This window comes from Juglans regia, chromosome 5, assembly GCF_001411555.2.
Source record: "Juglans regia cultivar Chandler chromosome 5, Walnut 2.0, whole genome shotgun sequence".
NCBI classification, from domain to species: Eukaryota; Viridiplantae; Streptophyta; class Magnoliopsida; order Fagales; family Juglandaceae; genus Juglans; species Juglans regia.
The window spans coordinates 5,893,369-5,909,051 of NC_049905.1; the positions used below are offsets into that span (position 1 = coordinate 5,893,369).

Sequence of the window (15,683 nt, forward strand, 5' to 3'; positions counted from 1 at the left end):
AAGTTAGGGGAGGAGGATATATATATATATATATATATGCACGCTGCTTAGCCAGCTCCCACAGACTCATTCATTGCACCAACAGATAATGCTGGGGTCTATTAGGGAGGATGATATATATCTACGCTGCTGACATGATATGATTTGATTTATAAAAAAATAATTTTAAAATTTTCTTACAATATGATATGATATCATATTTTTCTATTTGCATGCAATTAGAATAACTCATATATACTTACAATATGATATCACAATAGTTATCTTGAATTTGAATCCCTAACTCATATTTTATGCAAATTTCAATTACATAATTCAGTACCCACTTACTTTTGAGATGGTAATTTAACTAGAACATGATTAAATGATCAACGATTCCAATATGATCTGGCTTGAGTTTTGCTACAAGATTGTGATATTGAAGAGGATCATCAAGCAAGCAAGTGAAAGGCACGATCGTTGTCTTCAACAACAAAATCCAATTGTTATGAAGGGCACGTACCCCAGAGTCTCCAACAATGAGGACAAAGACATGCTAATTAGTTAGAGAATAAAATGGTGGGAGGGGGATTTCTACTGTCTGTAGGAACAAATGGAAAACTAGCTAGTGTGGAAAAACAGGGTGTAATCTTCAGTCAGTCATGTGTTTGTGCAGTAACAGTAAAACATGTCAAACCCTGATGATCAGAACATTGAGTACTATTTTCTTCCACGGTTTGTGTTTGGAATATTTGTCCACACCCTTTGGCCTCTGGAATCCAAGGAGGATATGATGCCGCCAATGGCGGAGGAATCACTGAAATGTTCCGTCGTTTTTGTGTCACAGCTAGCCCACAGTGGGCGGAGGTAATTGGGATGCTTCTCACTTTACAGTACTTCGATTTGAACTTTATGCGTTTCTTCTATCTCTCCTAATGATCACGATGACCACAACACATGCAATGTACGATGGTGCAGATTCTGGCCGTATGCATACTTTTTTTCTTTCCCAAAAATCCAATGGAGACAATCAAGAGTTATCATGACATTCATTTAAATTCTTAACATAGAGATTTACATATATAATTATAATCATGGTATTAATTTGAAGAGTTTCTGTTTGGGTAGTAAAGTGATATGAAATTACTCTACTACTATTTAATATTTTATTATTATTTTTCATTACTTTTGATTAGTATTCACATTTTATCAATACTTTTTTATTATTTTTTACTATTATTTATAAATCATCTCACTATTCAAACGTAACCTAGAGTTTATGACCAAAATTTAGATCTTAGAGTGAGTCAAAATTTAGATCATCTGTGATTTACAATATGTTTGCATACTCATAATTTTGTAAATATTAGTGAAATAGTTTGAATAGAGATATTTTATTAAATTTTAGAAAATGAGAGAGAAAAAATTGAATAAAATTTTATTTTTTTAATATTATTTTTGTTTTGAAGTTGGTAGAAATTGTATTGATTTTTGTGTTTTGTTTTAATGTTTGTAAAAATTGTATTAATTTTTGTGATTAAATAATTTTAACAGAGGGTTTAATAATTTGTGCACTTCTACCGTTCTACGTCCCTTTAAAAAAAAAAAAAAAAAAAAAAGTGATCCTTTCACTTTCTACTCCATTAATATATCAACTAGAATACCAATACATCTAGGTGCGGAGCAATAGGGGAAAACTCTGATCTAGGAAGATAAAAAAACAAATGATTATTGAGTTTTTTTCACCCATTTTCCTCCAAAAAAAAAAAAAAAATGGCCTTCCAAGATTATATAATTTCTGCTGCCTTAGCCTCTGATCATTACATTCATGTTGAGTTTATCTTAACTGTCAAAATTGGGTTGCTAAATATAACACTAATGAAAATAAAACACATATAATCTGTTAGAAGACGTGAAAATTGAAGCAGAGAAAGTGAAGAACAAAGGAAGAAATAGTTAATAAAAAAAGACGAGGCCGGAGAGGGAAGTACTGACTCAAGTGGGTGAGGTGCAAGGTGTGGCTGGCAGAGGTAGAGCAGGACTTGGGCGTTGTATTTCTGGGTTTGGGAATAGCTGAAAAGCAGAGAAGAAAGCCTGCAACAGAATCCAGTACCTAAATATGGTAAAGCTGAAGTAACGAGGATCCTCATAGATTCACTATTTTTTTTTCCTTGCTTCTCTCTCTCTCTCTCTCTCAATAAACACTTTCCCTGCCAAACTTATCTGAACTAGCCGTGCCATCACCACTTTTTCCACCTCCACCACAACCACTCCCCATTCGCTTATCCCAAAAAGTACACAGAGATCTAGAGAGAGAGATAGAGGAGTTGGAAATATTGGTTGGGTGCTGGGATTTAAGACATATTAAGGACTGTGATTTTAGTTGTCGGCTCGGGATGACGAGTTGCATGGAACGTGGGAAATCCAAAGTCCAAGATGATTTTTAGTCTGTAGCTTGTATTCTAAAGTCCAACATCGATCAAAGAGAATCAAAACCAGGCAGACGCGCATATCATAAACCTGATCAACTTCTTCTTCTTCTTCTTCTTCTTCTTCTTCTTATAGGGTTTCCTGATCAGTTCTGTCTTCTTGTTATGGAGTGGAAGAGAAGTAGTCGACCGAGGCCCAGAAACAAACCCCCTATTTTCTACTGTATCTCCATCTTCTTCTTCTCATTTTGCGCACTGTTCAGCAGTATCGGCTCCAAACCTACATGTGAAGGTATGCAGAAATCCATCATTTTCTCTTTTGGTTTCATCTTCTTTAATTCTCTGCTTTTCATGAACCCCCACCTCTTAAATTATTCTGATGAATCTGATTTGATTATATATTGAACTTATATTCTCATTTTCACACACAGCTAGCACGTGTCCCATGTCTGCTAAGGCTGATCAAATACTTCTTCAGGTGCGGTTCATTACATGATCTTGTACTAACACCTCTGCTTCTTAGATTGAAGAACATGGTTCATGAATTACCATTAATGTTTGTATGTCCTGTCAAAGTAGCATGGTCTTGTATAAAGCTGGAATTGACAATGTACGCATCTTTTGTTTGTTTATTCCAACAAAGGAAAAGAAAAAACAGAGTCAGTAGTACGATTCTTATTCTCTTTACTCACTCACTCTCACAACCCTATTCAAACAAGTTTGACATGTCTAGCATGCGCCAAAATAGGAGCAGATCTAAGGCCTGCGAGAGGCTAAAACCGCTGCAGTCTGGGCCGGCTTCTCCTTGGAATCGTCCACCATGGTTCAGTTGCTCTCAGAGGTAGGAGTGGTCCTTTAATTCACCGCGACCCAGTCCAGAGAGAAGTCATTGTCCCATTAGGCTCGGTTAATCTAAAGGTCACAAACGTGTCGTACAAATCGGACGTCCATTTAAGGAAAGCTTTTTGTAAAAAGTCTCATTGAAATGGTTAGGATGTTCAAATTCTATGTTCAGTACATTATTAAAAATATATATATATTTTTTAAGGAAGAATAGGGTAAAATAAAATAAAATGGAATTGGTGGAGTGTACATTATTACCAACTGCGCAAGTTAGCATTTATCAAGACGACACTCTGTCCTCTTTTGGTAAACTTGCGTCTGCTGCTCTGTTCTCATGCACTTTAAACGGAATCCGTGTCTTTTTCCTTTCTAAAATTAATGAGACAGGTATTCTCGTGAATGTGTTCTTGTGTGTGCACACCAACAGGATAGGCATTAATTATAATTACTTTAACTCTAATTATGTATTTAACAGGAATCCGATAGGGAGAGAACAGAGGAAGAGAGCATGGTGTTACTAGCCTGGAGGACATCAACGAGCTTGGCAAGGAGGTTTTTGGGCGGGCCTGGATCATCACCGCCGCGATGCACGTTGAAGTGCGGCAAGTGCACGCCATGCAAACCAGTCCATGTGCCGGTGCCACCCGGAACACCGGTGACTGCCGAGTATTATCCCGAAGCTTGGAGGTGCAAATGTGGCAATAGGTTGTACATGCCATGAATTGATATGGTGTGCTTTCTTTTGTTTGCTTGCTTAATTGCATGCTTACAATGGGAATCAGTGTTGGTAATGAGCTATTTTGAGAATATATGTTGTTGAGAATAGGGATATATATATATATATATATATATATAACTTCTAAAGTTGTGTAAACAATATTATATCAAGATCACAAGTACGAGATTTAATGTGTGTATCATGGATTGTTAATTTGTGTTGGTCACATTTGTGCCCATAAATCATAAGTTCCTCAACGCCAAGTCCAATTTGCCTCCTCATTACTCCCTTGGCCTACTAGCACCTCCTCGACACCCTCTATGACGGAAACCCGAAATGGGACAGTGGCGTGTAAGGAATCGAAATTTACTATTTATTTTTTAACACACCTAACACATTACTGAAGTAGGTCTTGCTATGATGAAAATGTACTATTTTTGAAAATATTCTTTATAATTATAAAGATCGTACAATATGTGGTATGTGTACGGTTTGTCGTCTCGATCATCTTAGTTGCGAGTATATTTCTAATGTTGTTGGTTGAGTTTTAATATTTCTAATGTGATTTTGTTTTTCTTTGTACAAAAGGAAAAAAAGATGGTCACACTTTTTAAGAGCTAGACTATAAACATCTCAAAACAAGCTAAACTACCCAACTACAATCTCAACATCAATAACAAGTTGGTCTAATGTTATTGGGCCTCGCTTGAAAAGAAAAGGCCCAACCTGGTTTTTTTGTATACAAATATTAGGCCAGATTTACCAGTTGTTTGAGCCCAGAGAGATATTTCAATTATTAATAAATAAATAAATGAAAAAAATAAGTGACCACATGCGTATTTTCTCGTACTAAAACTTGGGATTGAACTTTGATGAAACACTGCTATTAAAATCATGAGGTCCCAATTTAACTACTTTATCGTGAATTTAAAATTTGTGGGACAAAACCTTTGCTCTATCATTGTCAAAAAAAAATTAAAAAAGAAAATCATATTAATTATATATAATATTATTGTTTGATTTGATGGGGATGCTTGATCAGATATAATTGAAACTCCTTAATTCCTTTTGGAAAGTAAGTTGATTGGAACCAGACAAAAGCAACTTTGGCATGCGTTTTGCTTTTGAACCACAATAATTGTGAAATGGCTTTCTCAAGAAACAGACAAACAAGTTGAAGAAAAAGCAGGCCATGTCAAGCTAGCATTCAATTTATTATTATAATATGAAATGATATTTGGATGCGTAAATATTGAATATTTTTTTATTCGAGTGTTTAAATTTTAGATCTACATAAAAAAATTATTTTTTTAAACGTGAATTCTATTTTTTTTAAATGGAGTGTGCAATTTGTACACCCTATGACTGTTTCTAGTATTATTTTATTATTTATAAAAAAAATTATTTTCAAATCGATGTGTAGAGCATAAGACATCTAGTAAATTGCTTACACGATATGATAATTTAATTTAGAAGATAAATTTTAAAATTTAAATCTTATTATTTAAATTATGTGGATGATATGTTCTACGTACTGATTTTATAATAGATTAATAAAATTTATATAAGAGATCGGTAAAATATGAAATCATAGTTTTTTCTCCACCTGATCTATAATATATAACAAATTATCCACAATTACATGACTTCATCGTTTATATATAATAAAAATCAAAAGATAATAGGTGGAAGCATTTTCGATGCTATTCTATCCATAATTTGATAATTTAGTGGGTCGTAGGACACGTCATATCATGCATGAGCGTGATGAACACGATCTATATATCCACATATATAGTGATTGTTAATTTGGTGAATTAATTCATGCCTTTGATTTTGGATCAGGTGCATGGACCATATAATTATTTCTTGGTGGGGAGCAAGTCCCGTGTACGTACCGCATGCATTTGCCTGTTCAATGGCACACGTGAGGACGAAAGAGACAGAAACAGATACAGACTCGTGCAGCCACGTATAAATTTTAATCTTAAACATAAACATTAATATTAAGTTATTAATATAAACTTATTTTATATATATATTAGCATAATAAGTTATAATATATATATTCTTTTTGTAAATATATTTGTACACATTTGATCATATATAATCATACAAAAGATTATAATTCAATTTAATGCTTTACTGGTATGTGTTAATTAATTATTATAAAATAATATATTTATATTATAATATAAATATACTAATAGTTTATGTAAATATTATATTATTACTAACATGAATAATTTATAAAATCAGAAAAATTGGACCGAAACTAGAAAAATTAAAAATTTTGGTTTCGGTAGTGAATCGATTTGATATTTATTCTTAAATTTTTAAAATCAATATATATATATATCGATTTGGTTTAAAAAAAAAAATGTATAAAACCGGACTGAAGTGGCGGACTTGTTACACCTCAAACTACACGTACTTAAACTCGTGCATGGGGACCATGCAACTCATTGATTTTATTTTATTTTTCTTTCTTGTATATTGGAGGTTTTTGATATGGACTTCCAGTGAATTTCGTCCACGAAAATAAAGATTAATTAGCAGCATATCTTTAATTTGAATGGTAGCCGAAAAAGGTGAAGTGAGCCGTGGCCCGTAGGCCACTCTTGATCATAACCTTTGTTTTTTCTAGTTTCTAGGACCACATTCCTCGTGACACTCGTGGCCGGAGTCACTTACAAATTTATGTGGATCAAGCGTCTCTTTACCGTACGAATATTTTACTTCTTATATATATATATATATATATATATATATATATATATATATATGATAATGCGTGCATCGCATCCATGGCTTAATTGCAATCATTCATATGGGTGCACCTACAATTTATTTTTTAATTATTTTATATTAAAAATAAGTTTTAATTTTACTAAAATATATATCTTCTATTTAATATAGGACTAAAAAATAATTATAAAAAAGTTATAAATTATATATCATTTTAGTTCTTGCCAACTCCAGCAATTAAAAGTATGTACAATATATACCTAACTTAACGGGTCATTTGGATATGGAGTATGTCATGTTAATAGTAGTGAAATGATTTGAGTTAATGTGTTTTATTAAATTTTAAAAATGATAAAGAAAAAAGTTGAAAAAAAATTTATAAAATTAAAAAATTATTTGAAATATAGTTTTTTTTAAGTTTGAAAAAGTTATATTGATTTTCATGTATTTTATTTTGAAATTTGTAAAATATGTAATAATTAGATAAAAAGTTGAATATTTAAAATTGAGACATAACATATTTTATGTTTGAGTGATATTTGAAAAAAAAATTAATAAAAATTTTAAGAATTTCTCATCATATTTTATTTACCAAAAGTACGTTAAAACCCTTTGGAATCTTAACGTTAAGATCATTTTGATTGTAGTAAGTACAGTTCTGATATTAATTTCCACGACGTGATTAGCCTCATGACTCATGCCTCATGCAATGTACGTTGAACAAGATCTGTTTTCTTCTACAGGCACCAGCTTCATTAATCAGATTACCAACCAAGAAATTGCATGCCATTTCTTCACCCATCGTGCATGGTTAGCCTACGTAGAACCGCGTACGACACCGTTTCTTGCACTACTCTAGCAGTCAAACTGACACGTAAATTGACAGCCTCTTGTCAACCTCATTTTCCACTACTCGAAGGCACGCTGATAGCATCACCACCGTTCAATTAATATGTTTTTCACTACAGTCGTGGAATGCGCAAACGTCGTGTAGTCTTTTTGAGAAAGAGTGGGGTCCATTATTAAAAAATTAATTTCTTTTTAGGTGGGTCCCTTATTTATTCACTTTTTTCAAAACGACTGCACGACGACTGCACGCTCACGACTGCAAGTATCATTTCTCTTATTATTTTTCCCCCGTTTCGACTCTTGGTAAAGAGAGAGAACGTGTGTTTCGCCCCGGCCGTTTTCTTCTCAGGTTCTTTCTATTTATTCTTCCACCGCCAAACTCGCATCTCAACCTACCTCCCTCCCTCCCCCCCTTTTCTCTCTCTCTCTCTCTCTCTCTCTGAATATCCTAATCCCACAGTTATCCTTAGGCGTTTTGTCTTCTTGTTTTTTATAATCACTCGCTCATGACCAAGAACGTTTCGTTTTGGTTTTCCATGTTATTCTGATCGAACCTTTTGAACTCTAGGTTCGATCTCTGGCCTGGCTATCATGCCAGAGACCGAAAATGTTCCCGAGAACGGCAAAAACGCCTTGTTTGGAAAATACGAGGTGGGTAAGCTCCTGGGATGCGGGGCATTCGCCAAGGTCTACCATGCGCGCGATGTCCAAACCGGACAGAGCGTCGCTGTTAAGGTCATCAGTAAGAAGAAGATATCCGCCCCCGGTACCGGCTACTTGATGTCCAACATCAAGCGTGAGATCTCCATCATGCGCAGGCTCGATCACCCCCATATCGTCAAGCTCATCGAGGTCCTTGCCACCAAGACCAAGATCTACTTCGTCATGGAGTTCGTCAAGGGTGGCGAGCTCTTCGCCAAGGTCGCTAACGGCCGCTTCACCGAGGATCGCGGTGTCTTCCACCGTGACCTGAAGCCCGAAAACCTCCTCGTCGACGAGAACGGCAATCTGAAAGTCTCGGACTTTGGACTCAGCGCCATGAACGACCACATCCGACACGACGGGTTGTTGCACACTCTTTGCGGTACGCCGGCTTACGTGGCGCCTGAGATCCTAGAGAAGAAAGGCTACGACGGCGCGAGGGTGGACGTTTGGTCATGCGGCGTCGTGTTGTACGTGTTAAACGCCGGTTACTTACCTTTCAACGACTCGAACCTCATGGCCATGTACAAGAAGATTTACAATGGCGAGTATCGGTGCCCCAAGTGGTTTTCTCCCGATCTAAAACGATTCTTGTCTCGGCTTCTGGAGACGAACCCAGAGACGAGGATCACCGTCGACGAGATCCTGAAAGACCCCTGGTTCAAGAAGGAGTGCTACAAGGAGTTGAATTTTTACCAAAAAGAAGCTTATACGGACGAGAAAGAAGAGGAGCCCAAGGTTAAAGATTTGAACGCCTTCGACCTGATCATATCCTTCTCTCACGGTTTGGACCTGTCGGGTTTGTTCGAGATCAGCTCGAGCAACCCAGTGGAAGATGGAGAGAGATTCTTATCGGCCGAGTCGCCGGAGAAGGTCTTGGCGAAAGTCGAGGAATTAGCTAAAGTGGGCGAGAACAACCTATGGGTGAAGAGGAAGAAGGACTGGGCTGTGGAGCTGGAAGGACGGAACGGTAATTTCGCCATCGCGGTGAAGGTTTACCGGTTAACGGACGGGCTGGTAATGGTGGAGGCTAAGAGTAGAGGTAGGGACGGTGGGTCCTTCAAAGACACATGGAAAAACAAGCTTAGGCCTCAGCTAATCAGTGGCCTAACGGTTCAACCGGGAACTCAAAATTGAGTTTTTTTTTTTTTTCTTATTATATATTTATCATGTAAACAGAAACAAAAACGAAAAGAAAATCGTCGAAATCAATTAAGGTGGTGGTGTTAAACTTAGTTAAAAATCCCATAATTCCAACGTAAGAAGAGAATCATTATGGACTTCTATGGGAGTGTTTATGTAGATAAATATATTTTTAGAACTCTGGTGTTTCTGTATTTTTTTCATGTGTGTACATAAGGAGGGAAACAAATGAAATATACTAGTTCTCTGTCAATCTTTATCATTCTGATTTAATCTTGTTAATTAAATTATAAAAAATGATGTTGGCAGGCAGAGGTGAGACTTGAGAGATTTCAAATCAATGATCTCTTATCATCAAGGCTGTGTGCAAAACTTCTGATAGCTCTAAAAATCGGAATTCGGAATCGAAGTTGTTCCGAGAGTTTTGGTCGGCATCGGAGTCAATATACGTCCGACATCCGAACTCCAACTCTGAGATTATACTTAATATATTTAATATTGTAACGTAACTACTAGGGAACTGAGTGGCTTAACGGTGCATGCTTGGTTTTGCAAAGACTGTTCTGCAACATTTCTTTTAAGAAACACTGTAAATCACGCGGCCATTTAACTTCTTATATATTCTTCTCTTCCTTTCGTTTTCTGATTTCTCTCAGTCGATTGCTTTCTCTCTTCTCTGTTTTGTTGGCTTTTCCCTCTAAGCTCTACCTTCCTGCATTTAAATGGAGGCCAACCTGTTAGGAGCTGGTTCTCATGTTACCATTCTTGCTAGACCCATTTGCCCCATATTCCTCCGCGGAGTTTTTCTTTTAGGTTTCAAGGCTCGAGCTTGACGAAGAGAGGCATTCAAGCCGCATCAACTTCCGTTGGGTACCAAATTAGCAACCTTTTTGTTTATTATTAAAACAATAAAACCCATCTCGTGATTCTTTGGAATTCATTATTTCTCGGACTGGAAAAAATATTTATCTTTTGATTTTTGCTTCTAATATTTCCTGGTGGACTCCGGTAACTCCAATTGGAGTCGGAGCTCAACTAGGCCTCCGACTTTGGTCAAAGTTGGGCATTCCATGACTCCATCGCCTAGCCCTAGAATTTATAGTATATTCTTTTCCAAATATATATTTTGCATTATTTCCAATATAGATTGAAGAGTAGAATGTGATTTTGCAAGTAGAATATTATCTTTGATTAATAGTTTGAGAAATATTTACAATCACAAACAGATCCTACTAAAGTAAACTCATAAATTTATATAAATTCTTTCATATTATATGTTAAATCATCTATATTACAATAAAAATAATCTTACAATTAATCCAACTTACCATATCAAATCACGATAAATTATAAATATACTTCTATGAAACTCAAGATCAATGAATGACATATATGTAAGTGTTATTATTGTCTTGTCATAAGATGTAACGTTATTAAAATATAGTGTACATTTAGTGATAGAATGAAAGTTTTACGTATTACTATGCCATTCATATTAATTTTTAGGAATACATGATAATAAAATAAAGAAATTTGTAAAACAAAAAACGTATTGCTAGAAAAAAATTATTTGTCAAAATAAGAATATTAGCTGTCTATATCTATCGTGTTTTACATAGACAAAAATAAACTTAATTACGATCGAATAAACAAAATAAGTTTGGGTTGTCAAATGCATGCAGGTTGGGCATGCACGATGGAAAGGATAAATTTTCTGAGCAAGAATGAGAAGGCCAGTTGTCTATTTTCCTAAATGTAGTAATTTTCTAAGCAAACATGCATCTAAGTCATGTCTATTTTTATTAAATAATATTGCTATATATCTTTCTATAAAAATCATGCATGGTGCTGCTATAATCAGTGATACGTACGTACAGTGCATTCACAATTATTAATATAATAAATCGTATTTTAATTAGTAATATTCCAAGGTCATATATATATAGGATTTGCAAACCGAGATATCATGTCATGATATTTTCTCATTTCGAATACTTATAAACTCCTAATTAAATTCTTCTGTTCAGAATCTTCAGGGTGTTTATTACCAGATCTAGGCATGCATGACCATCCCGGCCCTAAGACTTACAAAAAAAAAAAAAAATCTCTTTTAATTAATATTTTTTTTCTATATGAATAATACTAGATATAGTTTTAAAAAATAATTAAGTACATGTGTAGAGTCTGCACACTACTCTCTTTGAAAAAAAAGTAAGGTCCACCTTTAAAAAATAATTTGTTCAATGTATATAGATTCTAGATTTATTCAATTTATTCAAAAGTAACGCAGACTTGCATACTTTAAAACTATAAGTTATGAAAACCTATTTCATTCCCAGTAATTTTTTTCCCGTCTTGATTAGTTTTCGATTTAGTGGGTTTGTTTGGATTTGAGAATCAAAAGATCAATCATGATGGCAAGCATTTGCTTCAATTAATATTATTACATTTCTCATGATCTCAATTATGGCAAGCATTATATATAAAAGTGTCCAATGTGACTCCTGTGAGACCCACATTGTGAAGCAAATTTTTCATTCATTTATAAATTATGATCAATAATCTTAGGTCAGGTCTGAGTAAGACACTGCGACACTGCGTAATATATAATAATTATATATAATAACATACATAATATAAATTTAAAAAACATCCTTTTTTTTCTAATAGAGTAAATAAAAAATATCGTGAAATATGACATCAGAAAATGCTATAAATAAGCTTATAATTATAACTATATTGGTCCAATAATAAGGCTTCTTGTACAACATTTTTCTATTGTGAAATAATTTATACAGTTTTAAGATATACGAACCATGCGCACTCTTTTTAAAAAATATAGGTAAATTTATAAACCACTTAAGAAAATATATTTTTAAATGGTGGACTAGCTCTCCATTTTTTCTGAAGAGATTGTGTAGAGTTTATATACTCTAAAACTGTGTATAAGATTCTTTTATTAACATTCAATATCAATTTAATCATTATTTTTCCGTCATCTCATGATATAGTTTCAAATTATGGACATATAGCTAAAAAATAATCAAAAGTTTTCAACTATTAGATGTCATATTAAAATAATAATAATAATAATAATAATAATAACATAATTCTTTCGTTTCTTACTGTATATTGAAGTTAAATGCGAGTGGTATAGATTGGGGCCTAATGTCTCTCACAAAAAAAAAAAGGAAAGTAAGAAAGATTGGGGCATAATGCATACCCATAAGAGTACAAAGAAGCTCTAAAATAATGTTGAAGGAGAAGGCCCAATCTATAGTATTAACTTAGGCCCACGAACGCACATTACTGCAACTTCTAAAGGCCGACCCGGATCCAAACACCCATATGTCAAGGGAAATGCTACTATGATTTCCAAAGATGCCCATTAATATATTTTATTTTTATTTTTTTTAATGATTAAAAAAGTGATTTTTTTTTTTAATAGTGAAAGATGTTTAAAAATTAGTTGTATCAGTTTAGACACGATAAATAAACTAATCAATTTCCACAAATTTAAATTTAAATTTAAATATGATAAATTAATTAAATTTACTCTTATAAGGTATAGTATTTGTATTGAAGTCAAAAGGGCGTGAGTTTTGTTATTATAATATGCTATATATAGTTTTAGAATATTAAATTTTCGTATAATTATTTTAAAAATAATAATGTATTATTAAAAAAATAATTTTTTCATATGAATCACAAATTTATCTAATTTTTTTTTAAATAAAATACACAAAAATTATAAATTCTATAATTATAAATATCATTTTTTTCATAATAAATATGGTTTTAAAATTCCACACTGCATGTCCTTCAATCTGACCAATTATATATATGCATTTATGTTTATTTGTGACCACCGAAAATGCTCATAAATAATAATTGAATGCGGATTAGGAATGGGATCCAACTCACGTCCACCAAACCAAAGGTGGACTTTTCTTCTCCAAAAACGCGTGTGCTCGTTGCTTGACAATTTTTAGATGCTTTTACTTTTTTAAACATTATCTTTTTGCAAAAGAATTTCATCTATTAATTTGTTTAATGTCCTTGAATAATCCTACAAAAACATTAAAAAATCCTCAAATTTTTTTTTAATGTATCTAACTACAATAAAAACATATTAATTTAAAAATCAACTGGTCCCATTACTTTCACAACACCCCAGAAAACTCATTTATGAAGATTTTTCATAAATGAAAATCTCAAATTATTTAAAAGTGATTTACTATACATTAACTATTATTCATTTTCACATCACACACCTATAATTTTTTTAGGTATGAGGGTATTTTTCATGAAAAATTTTATGCATCATCTACTATTTACCATCTCACATCTTATGAAAAATAACTCAACATCCTATGAAAAAATTATAGGTGTGGAGTGTGGGAGTGAATAATGGCTGATGCATAACATTTCTCGTTTTTTATAAGATATGAGAGTGTTTTTCATAATGTATGAGGTGTGGAGTGTAGGATGGTAAATAGTAGTTGATAAAAAGAATTTTTCTATTTAAAATGATAATGCTTAATTATAAAATTATTAGATGTATTAACAATTAATTATATTGGCTTGCTATTCTTTCTTCGCACTTGTGAATATTTTACATATTCTTATATCAATTAATTAAATTAAAGATCACTTAAAATAAATTAATTTAATTAGAAAATATTTCCTTAATTAAAGGTCTCTTTAATCATTAATTAGAATTGACCCAAAAAAATTATATAAAAAAAATAGATTTGACCAAAACAAAGTTGTCCTCCAAAACTTCCACAAAATTGCCGTCGCTAACCGAATTTGACAAAAACAAAAGTTGACAATTCAAGCATTCAAGTTATCCAATTTCTCTACAAAAAAAAAAAAAAGTTATCCAATTTCTTTGCGTGTGTCCGAAACACATTTTCCCAATCCTCTCTTTCTTTGTTATCGGATCTAGAAAATGTGTCCGCTGAGGCTGATTTTGATCTTCCTCTCCGCCACTATTGCCGGCTTCTTTGTCCTCAGAAACCTCAAATTCGACCACACTCCACAAGATCAGGTGGCCGTCGCCGAAAACGACGACGTTGTAAAGGATCCCGTCCACAAAAACCATCACTCATTCAAGGTCTCCGCCATTCTCTCGATTTCTTTCCTTTTCCTTCCCTTCAAAGACTTTTACTTCCATTTCTTTTGCCTTTTTATTCGTCTTTTGTTTTATACTTTTGAATTTGGGGTTTTGCAGGCCTGTTCGGCATTCTGGACCTTTGTGGACATGGCCAGTGGTCGCTACCTCTGGAGGCATTTGGTTTCTCCGTCTTTTAAGCGCTCCCATTAATCCGCGTCAATGAGCGCACTGCCAGTTTGTATTCTCTGTAGGTACGAGGCGAAACCATAATTTGCCTCTGTGCTGTTCATGTTTGTATTATTTTGAAAACAATGTATCCTTGTTTGTATATGGGAAGTTGTAATCCAAGTTTACGAATTCCTGAGTTACTGGGTTCTATGCCCCTCTAGTGATTGTAATTTGGTTTCTTTCTATTAAGAATTTGCTAATCGTTCTCTTAAATTACGTGCGATTCATGACATAAAGAAAGTTGGACCGTGGCTATGTCCTCAGAAAGCAAGCCTGCAATTACATATTTACTGTTATTGCATAGTGAAAGCATAGGACACAACATTTTCTTGATTACCTTATCAGATAGAGTAATTGCCATTCAATGTGTAGCAGGATCTTGAGAGGGTAGTCCTGTGTTTTTTCAGCTTCTTGTTGTATTGACATCGGTTTTCAATCTTGCTTTTATTATGGAACAAGGGAGAAACAGATTGAAATAGCAGGGAGTTTCAATCAATGTTTTGAATATTGTACCGGACGCTGTACCGGTTAAAGCACTGGAACGAAATATTTCGATACCAGTACTGTTTCAAAATAGTGTTTCGGGATAACATTTCGGAATTGTCAATATATAAATAAATTATATATAAAAATTATATTCTAAAATAATAGTCTATATATAAATAAATTATATATAAATACATATATATATATATAAATACATATATATATAAATTATAAATAGTCTAGTCTGAATTGAGGGTTAAAAAATAAGCTTGTAGTTTGAAAACAAAAAAAAACACTGGCCGAAATATCGGCAGATTCAGACCGAAATTGAGATCGGTACGTCCGGTACCGATCAATATTTTGGCCGATACGAAATAGATATAGTACCTGTACCGGCCGGACGGTCGATACGAAAATATTTGACCCTACCAGTCGGTAC

General features: G+C 33.6%; 3 protein-coding genes across 4 annotated transcripts; all 3 read left to right on the forward strand.

The window, feature by feature from the left end:
• The first annotated feature begins 1,781 nt into the window (after positions 1-1,781).
• On the forward strand, positions 1,782-4,168 carry LOC109002428 (EPIDERMAL PATTERNING FACTOR-like protein 6). 2 transcript variants are annotated; one of them, XM_018980180.2, is made up of 3 exons: positions 1,782-2,700; positions 2,840-2,886; positions 3,727-4,168. In XM_018980180.2, exons 1-3 carry the CDS (start codon positions 2,574-2,576, stop codon positions 3,970-3,972), a joined length of 420 nt encoding a protein of 139 aa, XP_018835725.1. In that variant the 5' UTR covers positions 1,782-2,573; the 3' UTR covers positions 3,973-4,168. The 2 variants fall into 2 exon arrangements, with proteins under 2 accessions (XP_018835725.1, XP_018835726.1); XM_018980181.1 differs by lacking the exons at positions 1,782-2,700; positions 2,840-2,886 and adding an exon at positions 2,894-3,249.
• A 3,784-nt stretch (positions 4,169-7,952) lies between these two features.
• Positions 7,953-9,664, forward strand: LOC109002427 (CBL-interacting serine/threonine-protein kinase 11-like). The gene has a single exon (XM_018980179.2). It carries the CDS (start codon positions 8,158-8,160, stop codon positions 9,403-9,405), a length of 1,248 nt encoding a protein of 415 aa, XP_018835724.2. The 5' UTR covers positions 7,953-8,157; the 3' UTR covers positions 9,406-9,664.
• Positions 9,665-14,236: 4,572 nt separating this feature from the next.
• Positions 14,237-14,898, forward strand: LOC109002401. The gene is made up of 2 exons (XM_018980125.2): positions 14,237-14,530; positions 14,648-14,898. The coding sequence occupies exons 1-2, from the start codon at positions 14,366-14,368 to the stop codon at positions 14,738-14,740; spliced, it is 258 nt and encodes an 85-aa protein (XP_018835670.2). The 5' UTR covers positions 14,237-14,365; the 3' UTR covers positions 14,741-14,898.
• Positions 14,899-15,683: the final 785 nt, after the last annotated feature.